This window comes from Coturnix japonica, chromosome 1, assembly GCF_001577835.2.
Source record: "Coturnix japonica isolate 7356 chromosome 1, Coturnix japonica 2.1, whole genome shotgun sequence".
NCBI classification, from domain to species: Eukaryota; Metazoa; Chordata; class Aves; order Galliformes; family Phasianidae; genus Coturnix; species Coturnix japonica.
The window spans coordinates 63617152-63627343 of NC_029516.1; the positions used below are offsets into that span (position 1 = coordinate 63617152).

The following is a 10192-nucleotide window of genomic DNA, read 5'->3' on the forward strand; positions in this document are numbered from 1 at the left end:
CGATGACTCCCGAACTGTCATAAGCCTCTGTGCTAGCAAATAACAGTGGTAGAAATTAATGCATATCATTTGGGCCAAGCATTAATTGCTGTGCTCGTTTTTGGGTGCTTATTTGAAAACAGATGCTTCCGCTTAGAAATGTCACCAATATTTCTATTTAGTTTGCAGATGGTGTTTATCTGGTTTTGCTCATGGGTCTCCTTGAGGACTATTTTGTTCCACTTCACAACTTCTACTTAACGCCTGAAAGTTTTGATCAAAAGGTGGGTAGAAATTCCAGGTTGTATTCTGTTTACTTTTGTTACAACATGATATTTTCCAGTCACTGTGTCCTTTCTCTTTGTGCCCAGTAAATACATTCTTATCTTCAGGAGCTGTGGCAAAGGTATATTGGCTGTGGCACTTGATAGTTAATATAATCAAGTGTTGCTTGTGAAATTAATGGGTAAATTTCCCATAGTTAAGTAAGAAAGTGTCATTTGCCACATAAAACTTGTAAATATTTAGAAGAAATAAATCAATAATATGATCAACAAGTCTTTGTGCTGTATAATGCTTTCCATAATTAAAGTGATTTATTAAATTGCAGTACAGTTTGAAGTCTTTTTGTGCTCAAGGATGCTTGATTGTGTTAGGCAGCAGAGCTGATGCCTGGCATTGCCTAGCATTTACTATGTAAATAGGCGAGAAAGGCAAAAGTTGAGTGATGGGAAGCTCTACTTCATCTGCATCCCTATGCACTAGAATAGTTTCTTCCCGAAGTCACAGAGTAAGTCAACCCTAAAAACCAACCCTTCATCTCATTAGTGTCAGTTGCCTAACACCTAGTAGTCCTTTTTCTGTAGTTTATGTAGTGGTTCTACAAGCGAAATATCATTAATTGATATGCACTTGATATGCTTGATATGGTGTAGGAGGAGTGGTACCCAGGCTGTGGTCTTTGGTTGACCTGGGGTTAAAAACTGTGTTTGAGAGCTCACTGATAACAGGTTTCGTAGCTGTATAAAGCTAAGATGGCCAAGAGGCCCTGATCCTGCCATGTATGACTTCAGTGCACTCTTCAGCAACAGTAATGCTCCCTGACAGAGAGACGTCTTATCATTGATAGAATAACCCAGTTTTGTCTGAGTGGATCATCTCGATGTTGCAGGAATAATTGGATGTATACCAGGGAACACTGGTACAAGCTCAGCCTACTGTGCTGAGCATGCTAGTTCTATTATTTACATAGTGTTTGTTGACATCCTTGGGTGACTAGTTGTTGTCTGGGAGCTTAAAGGGGTTCCCTGAAGGAAGGAAATCAGGCTCTGGCAAGAGAGCTTGTTTAGGTGTTGAGTTTCTAGATAGGAGGGGAATTAGATAATGCAGACTTGATAGAGTAGTGAGAAAACGTTGTTACATAACCTTCTAAACAAGCTTGCCTTTATACCTTTTTCTTGCTTTTTTTATTACAGTACCTTGAGTTTTCCCTCTTTTTAGAGATGCAGTATGCTGAGTCATAGCCTGTGCTCGTTAGGTCAAGATTTTGTTGTTAATGGTTTAAATTAGTGTTATGCAGTATTCATGAAGTAACATTTTGTTTCTGTTTGGAGACTTTGCTTTGAGAAAAGAGGATTTGTAACTCAAAGTGCAAGAGGTAAACCCCGTCTTTTGGGAAGGGGAAAAAATATATTTTCATCTGGAAAATGACTGGCTTTGTTATGATGGATGAAGGGAAATTGGACCAGGTAAAAAGATTAATAAAGTCCTGAGCAGTAAATGTCAGTGTAAGGGGACTTTCATCCTTGTTGCAGGGGAGCTTTGTATGCAGAACTCCCTGATTTCCAAGATGAGTAGCTTTAATTAAATCTCCCCTTTTTGCTGTCCATCTCCAAAACTGTCACTCGCAGGGAAAGAACTGCACAGGATTCAAAATCCAAATTTACTTGTTTATATTTCATTCAACATGGCAGAGAAAGCTGCTGTGTAGATCTTTTTAACCCATAATGTTAACTCCTCAATGAGTATCTTCTTTTAATCTTGCCTCCTTCTTGTATTTTTACTTTTTGTCTGTTATCTTTTATCTGACTTCACATTCATGTGTGGTCCTTAGAGGCTTTTCTGCACAGTTGTGCCTACCTCATTTTGCAGCATAAGACTGCTCAGGAACTGCCTCCACAAAACATTTCATTTACCTTTATTTGAGAAATCTGGTTTGAATTCAGCCACTTTCCAAGTAAAGGTAAAACATCAAGATGCCCTGTTTCTTGATGATGTGATACTGATGTTGCTTGAAATGCAGTTGATAATAATGCAGAAAAGTCTAACATTAATCAGAAATATTTCATTTATTGCCCTTATTTCTCACACACCTGTGTGTATTTTTTCATCTCTGGTTATGTCACTTCTGTTACAGTCCTTTTGCCAGGATGGCGACTAAGCTTGGGTCAAAAGAGCTCCACAAAACACAGCTCTGTTCAGGTTGTTAATGGGAGCTCTCTGGCCTCTGCCAAAAAGACTGAGATTAGGGCTTAATAGACTTTCCTGGTTCATTTGGAACCCAGTTACCTTTTTACTTTTGGAATTCTGAAATTACTTTCTATGTATGAAAAAGTCAGTATTTGACCTATGATGACGCAAGCTTTCTTTTCTTAGGCCCTCATGAGTACTTTCTGTCATGCTTAAAGTTGTAGATGTGTTTTACAGATTGAAATAGAATTGTCATTTTATATATCGAGTGAAGAGACTAAAACATCTTTTAAAATTTTATTTAAAAGATTTATAATGCCTGTGTAACCTCAGGAATCTAAATAGTTCTTTTTTTTTAGGTCCACAATGTTTCCTTTGCTTTTGAGCTGATGCAAGATGGAGGACTGAAGAAACCAAAAGCTCGCCCTGAAGGTATGGACACGACACTTGTCTTTGAACTACATATGAAGATATAATAGCAGGTGCATTTCAAATGCATCTCCATTCAAGACAACAGAGTAGTATTAAGTGGAGCTGCAATGTGCAACTTAACACTTTTCCAAAAGTCTAATTGTCTCAGTGTGGGGTATATGCCTACCTGTGTTTCTTATCTGGAATAGGTTTATTGAAATAAGCACATCAAGTTTCAGGGAAAGATTCAGGAGCTGGGCAGTGCTGTGTTATAAATTTGACTGGTATTCTCGATCACAGTCCAAGCAGGAGCTTTTCATGCTCTAATTCTCATAATTATTACACTTAGTTTGTATTCTTGAGGTCAGATAACTGAAAGGCTTTTCTCCTTTAGGAGATCTGATAACAAACTCTTCTTGATTTGTGCAGTACTGTCTTGGGCTCTGCTTGTCACTGTAGTTCCATCAAATCCTCTGTAGGATCAACATCTTGACAGTACAGTCATGTAATACATATTTCTTACAACAAGAATTTATTTTGTCATAGACTTCAGCAGTCTTTAGAAAGTGAGCATAGTATTCTCTGTTAATGCCAAACCCATTTATTATTCTTCCCTAAATAGGCTGGAAAATGTGTTATATGAATCCATGTCCTTTTGTTGGAATTGTGTTATAAATGCCTCTTAAATTAATTTCAGCCCATGCTTTCTGTGGTGCTCTCAAGAAAGGGGTGGTTTGGTGTTTTAGTGTTCCTTTGTACCAGCGATACACAAAAAGAGGAGCGGGCAGAACTCCTGCTCTCTGTTCTTCCAATAGATTGAAGCAGAACTTGATGCTGAGTTACTGCAGCAAAACTGTGTTGTACTGGATTAATTTTTTACCCTCTAAAGGAGTTGTTATGGGATGTGAAACTTAAAATCAAACTTTAAATATCTTCATGATTGACAGCCACTTTCAGTTGATGCTTTATTAGTTATTGTTGGGTATGTTATGACTGTGTACGCTTCATCTTAAAATAAGAAACGTGAGGCTGGGAATGTGCTTACTTCTGGGAATGCCTGCAAGATAACAATAAAGAATATTGTAATAACCCACACAGGGAGGATGCATCTTAAAATACCACACTCTTTAATGTAGCAAACAAAGGCGTAACAAGGTCTGGAAGGTAGGAAAATGTCAAAGTAGAATTACAGTGTATCTTTTGCAACAGTGAAGGTAATTAACCATCAGTCTGAATTGTCAAGGGATATAGATGGAATTTCTACCACTGGAAGATTTGAAAAGAAAAAAACAAAAGTCAAATGTTAAGCTTATATTTTAAGTTTAGCCATCACTTGGTTAGTAAGCTCAATGCAAGATTTTGAAGGTCAAGTTCACGGAATCACATAATGGCTGGAAGATACTTCTGGAGGTCTGTCCCCAATGCTCAAGCAGCGTCAGCTAGAGTCAGATACCTGGGGCCATGTCTGGGCAGATCTCCAAAGAGGAAATTGCACAGACTCTGGGCAGCTTGTGCCACTGCTTTGTCACTCACATAGGAAATATATATATATATATATACATATATATATTTAATATTATTATTATTTTTACCAATGTTCAGAAGGAATCTCCTGTGTTTCAGTTTGTACCTATATGCCCATTGACTCTCGTCATGGCACTGGGCACCACTGAAAAGAGCCCTGCTCTGTCCTCTTACACCCTTCAGGTATTTGTACGCATTGATAGGATCTGCCCAAGCCTTTTCTTCTTTTGGCTGAACAGTCTAAGCTCTCTCTGCTTCCTCATATAAGAGATGCTCCTGTCCCGTAACCATCTTTGTGGCCATTTGTTGGCCTCTAATACATCCCTCTCTTTCTTGTGCTGCATAGCCCAGAACTGCACACAGAGCTCCAGGTGAGGCTTCAGTGGTCCAGAGGAGAGAGGAAGAGTCACCTCTCTTAACCTTCAGTCAGAGCTTTTCCCATTTCAGCCCAGGATACCATGATCCTTCCTTGCTGCAAGGACATACCCTGAAGACTGCGCTGTACATGAGTTCAGATTATGTAACCACAGTCGTTTCTTCTGACTCTTAAATCCACATAACATCACACTGCTGAATAAAAGAGCCGGGTCCACTCCCTCTTCTAGCAATAAATACCTTTGCAAAGCTCTGATTCCTCAGGGTTATCGCCACAGGTGATCAGCAGCAGTCACTGTAGCTCACAGTGCTCCTGGAGATGAGTGAGTCAGCCTTAAATGCCTCCAGCAGCAGAGGAAGGGCAGGTGGCTGGTGTCTGTCCAGCTGCTGGTTTGGGTCCCTTCCAGCCCTGCCTGTGCCTTAACCTGATGCTTAGCTCTTGCTCCTGCCCTTTCCTGCTGCCACTTGCTCCGAGCACATCTTAGGATGTGCCATGTTTTTGCAAATGCAAAATACAAAATCTTAAATGAGACAGGCAAAGCGATACAATAAAAGTCTTAGAGGTTACTGAAAATCCCAGATGAAATGTGGAGGATATAAGACTGTTATTTGGTGTAGGGTGGGAGAGGGGAGATTGGGGAGGTCCTGGCAATGATTCTGCCAAACAGGCAGTCGCTGTTTCCTCCGGACCACATGTTAATTGTACTTGACGTGTTAATTTTTGCAGTCTTCCTAATTCCTTGTGTGATTTCTTAAAAGAAATCTATTCTTGCTTCCTTCTCCTTCCGTAGATACTGTTTCCTGTGTATCTTTTGCTTTCTCCTCTGCTTCCCTCTTTACGTATTTTACCCAACCTTTATTTTCACCTCTTCAGCCTTCACTATTATCCCTGGATTACTTGTGGCATTTCCTGGTATTTTATTAGAGTAACAGGATGGGAAGTGTTAGTGGAAAAGCTTTTTTATTGGCATTGTTTTGTTCCCTGGTCTAGCATAGTAAGAAGGATATTAGGTAATAGAAAGCTTTGAGTCTGCAAAAAGAATTTAAGCTTTATTTGTGGAGCATATCACTGCTGACTTGTGGGTTTCATAGAGTCATTTGAGTTGGAAGGGGCCCTTAAAAATCATCTAGTCCAGCTCTTTTGCAGTGAACAGGGACAGCTCGATCAGGTTTCTGAGAGCGCCATCCAGCCTGGTCTTGAATGTCGCCAAAATGTGAGCACCCACCACTTCTCTGGGCAACCCACTCCAGTGCCTCACACTCTTATTGTAAAAAACTTCTTCCTTACATATCCAAACTAAATCTCCCCTCTTTTAGTTTGAAACTATTTCCTCTTGTCCCATCACAACAGACCTTGATAAGAAGTCTGTCCCCTTCTGTCTTACAGACTCCCTTATATACTGAAAGGCTGCTATCATGTTTCCCCCGAGCCTTCTCTCCTCCAGGCTGAACAGCCCTATTTCCCTTAGCCTGTCATCATAGGAGAGGTGTTCCGTCCTTTACATCATTTCTGTAGCTTGCTTTTGGATGCGCTTCAGCATGTCCATGTCACTCCTGTACTGAGGACTCCACATCTGGATGCAGTACTCCAGGTGAGGCCTTACCAGTGCAGAGTAGAGGGGCAGAATCACCTCCCTCAACCTGATGGCCACGCTTCTTTTGATGCAGCCCAGGGTATGGTTGGCTTTCTGGGCTGTGAGGGCACATTGCTGGCTCCTGCCCAGCTTGCACTCCCAAGTCCTTTTTGGCAGGTCTGTATTTTATCCTTAACACCTTCCAGCTTGTTGACGGTGGAGGTTGCTGTGACCCAGGTGCAAGACCTTGCACTTGGCTTTATTTGAACCTCATGATGTTCACCTGGTCCTACTGTCTAGAATATGTGAGGTTCAGGATCTTTTGTGATGTATGCAGGTACATGTTGGCTTCTTCTGTGGCTAGTAAAGTTGGTGGAAACTCAGACAATACTATAGGAGTGATGTTGCCAGAATGTAGCATTTCCTATATCTCAGACAGAATTAGGCTTACTCCGTAACTAATTTTACATGAGGGAAAAGAATGATCTTTCTTCTGTTTCTTAGAGATGTTAGCTGTGACTGTAGCATTGCGAAGGTGTTTTGAAATGCATCTTGTATGACAAATTGCTTGGCTTGGGGTGATTGGAACTGTTTTTTTGCTGGTCCTACAGGCTCAGAGTTGTGAAGATTTGTGTTCCTTGGGGGGCAAATTATGGAGAACAAAAAGCAAATTAAGGATTTCTCCTTTTCCTCCACAGATGTTGTCAACTTGGATCTGAAGTCTACCCTCAGGGTTCTATACAATCTGTTCACAAAGTACAAGAATGTGGAATGATCCTGGAAGCTGCTGAGATCTTCATTCTACCAGTCTTCTTAGGCAAAAAAATCCAATTAAAACACCCTCTGCACATTCCCTTTGTGCCTTATGCTATACTTAATGTGTTTGTTCCACAATTGCTGTGATCTCTGTAACTGTTTGTATGACAGTCCCACTAAAAGTTATGCATGTGTAATCTCTATGTCACTTAAAAATGTGTAGATATTTTACACTTTTACCAGGAGATATTCTTGAATCTGTTTGCTATGATCAACAAATATTCTCTTGATAAAGGAAATATACCACTAACTACTTAACTAAGCAGGGAAAACTTGAGACTTTACTCATGACAGTAGACTGATTTTGTAATAACCTTTCTTTCATTTGATGATTTTCCAGACTTAACCATTAGTATTAGAAACCATTAACCATTAGAAAATCAGCATTGAAATTTATTGGGAAGCTGTGCCTTTTCTGTTAAATAAAGTTTAGTATGTTCTATTGAGTGAGCGAGGTTGAGGCTAATTACAAGCACTGTCTGAAGCTTCAGTTTTTGTGTTAACCTCATACTGCTCTGTTATTTCCATTCAGTGTTTACACAGAGTAAGACTTGCAATGGGATAAGCATCTAGTCATTTGAGGTCTCCTTTTATTTCACCTCCTCTCTAGGAGAAATATGTTTGCTAGAACCACTGTCATCCTTTAGGTATCCAGTTTCAATCAGGTCAGTCGTCAGGAGCTTTTCAAATATGCCCAGGTTGGATTAATGCTTTCTGTCCCAGTCCTTTCTGAGATGTGTGTGGGGAATAATGAACTTGACAGTTCAAAGGCTGGCACTTCATTTCATGTAACTGAGATAAGGGGTTGGATTCCTCTTGAGGTTGTTGGCACCTGTACAGTTTTGGGGGTCAAGCATCTATAAGCAGTTTTTATGTATTTTCTTTACTGAACATTAAAAGCGAATTCGTATGTAAATAAGAACTTAACTCGTGGATCACCCTGACTTCTACATAACGCAGAGTGTACTTAGTGCAAGCCAGTGGTTAACTCTTCAAGTTGAAGCTCTTCAGTGATGTTTAGTTGTGCTTCAAGCTAATTTCAAGTTGTCCTGTGTCATCCTGAGAACTGAATTGTAGAATTTTACAGTGGGATTTTTCTCCTTCGCTCCTTCAATGTTTTTTAATCTTAGGAAGAAAGGAAATGTGCTTCTGCTTATTCGCTTCAAGTAATGAATTACTTGTGTCACCTCCCCTCGTGCCTCCAAAACAAAAGTGAAAGGAAGCTGCTCTGTTTTTCCATGAAAAATTCAAGTCCGCGTATTCTATGAGATTCTTTGGGGGTCACTGTACTTCAGGAGTGACTGACCTTGTGCTGTTCATACAGTGGCTAGTGCTACAGGGCTTGAATTTTGGATGAGATCATTGGACTCTACCATGGTCATGGCAGTTATTGCAGAGGAGACTTATAGAAGCACCGGGACCAGGTGGGTCAGCTCTCTTGGCAAGTGAATTAAATTGATCTAACTTTTGTGCTGTGAAATAGGCTGGGAAATGATTGAACTGCAACATCTCTCGAACTTTCTGTTTAACACAGTGCATTTGTGGGAAATGAGTCTGTAGAAAAGCCATCATTCCACCCACCCCCTCAAGCTGATGTGGAAGAGCAAGTGCTATCTATATTATCTGAAATGTTGGGAAAGACCTCCAGAGAATCTAGTTCTGAAATTACTGGCTATATTAATATAAAAAGCAAACAGAAAATAAGAAGAGGTGGATGAGAGCATTTTTGGCTTGAGAGAAGGAGAGGCTATTTCTGAGATGGGACTATACATCTGGTATTTTAATTGCCTGTGAGCAGATGTGGACATAACAAATTTTAAGAGTCTTTGTCTTGTTGAGTTATGTGTTTGTAGTTACTCTGCAGAAACCTGAATCCCTCCTCTGCAACCTGAGGCATTTCTTACATTAACATCCCAGTTGGTCAAGACAGGATAGACACACTGGATGTGCTGGGGGCAATTGTCATACCCTGTGGGTTTTGTTATCTGTTTTGTTATCATTCTTTAAGTCTGTTGGTACACATTGCACAGGGAAAATGCATTTTTCATTCCTTAGCTCACTGTTGTGTAACCAGGTCACTCTTCTGAGAATGCTGTCTTTATGGTTGACCCGACTGGGAGAGGGAATGGACCTTAACTGGAGCTCCATTGCAAGCAGAACAGTTTACAGGAAGAGCAGTGTAGGTAAAGCCTTCTCTAAGCGTGTGTTTTTGTCATGACTTTGTTATATATGCATGATACTTACTCTCAAAAAGATAAGTCAGTGTTTAGAATGTTATTCATGAACTCTTTACTGGAGTTTCAGATATGTTCCCCTGGGTACCAGTGCGGTAAATTTGAACCCAATTGTGTTCATCTGGAATGCTGATTGCTCTGCAACACTAAAATTTCCATGTTTTTAAATACTTGATGAATGTCTGTCTTTTTCAGTCCACACAACTTGCCTTTTAGGTATGTCTGTTTGACGTACTGAGATGCAGTGAGCTGCATTATCACAGAAGAAGCCCAGATATTCCTTAGCTACATCCTATTTCTCAAGATGAAAAAGCAGCAAAGCAGGTTTTATTATTTTGGTAGTTAAAACTTAAAGGGCTTCTCATCCCTGCTTCTCAAACCCAGGGCTTTCAGTATTAATGTATTTCTTTTAAGAATTTCTTCTACATTTTTTAACAGTGTTTACTCTTGATATCTTACTAAAAACTAGTCTTGCAAATAAAATTCCGGACTTGTCACGTGTGACAAGAGTTGTGTACTGTAAGCAAGTTACAATGCAATGCTATGTTTGCTAAAGACAACAGCAGGAGTGTTGTGCATGGTTTTGTGACTGCTGTACTATTTATTCAAATAAATAAATAAATGATGATCACATGGTTTTCCACATCTTTTTTTTTCTTCGCTAAGTGGACAAATCAGAAAGATAACAGGCTTCAGCTGTCTGCTTTATCAAGGGTCCTAAATGCGTGGTGACCCATGTAGACCTAGCAAAGCAGTCTGGGAGAGCAGGAAAGTACACGATCAGAACTTGTTATTGGTTGGGGTACCACC

General features: G+C 40.0%; 1 protein-coding gene across 3 annotated transcripts in view; it reads left to right on the top strand.

Moving 5' to 3' along the window:
• Positions 1-10013, top strand: part of PARVB (parvin beta) — a 53177-nt gene extending 43164 nt beyond the window's left edge. For all 3 annotated transcript variants that reach the window (XM_015870134.1, XM_015870151.2, XM_015870144.2), the window contains exons 11-13: positions 162-263; positions 2808-2880; positions 7031-10013. In XM_015870134.1, the coding sequence (XP_015725620.1) occupies positions 162-263; positions 2808-2880; positions 7031-7107 (252 nt within the window). In that variant the 3' untranslated portion in view covers positions 7108-10013. The remainder of the gene's footprint in view (positions 1-161; positions 264-2807; positions 2881-7030) is intronic.
• The last annotated feature ends 179 nt before the right edge of the window (positions 10014-10192 follow it).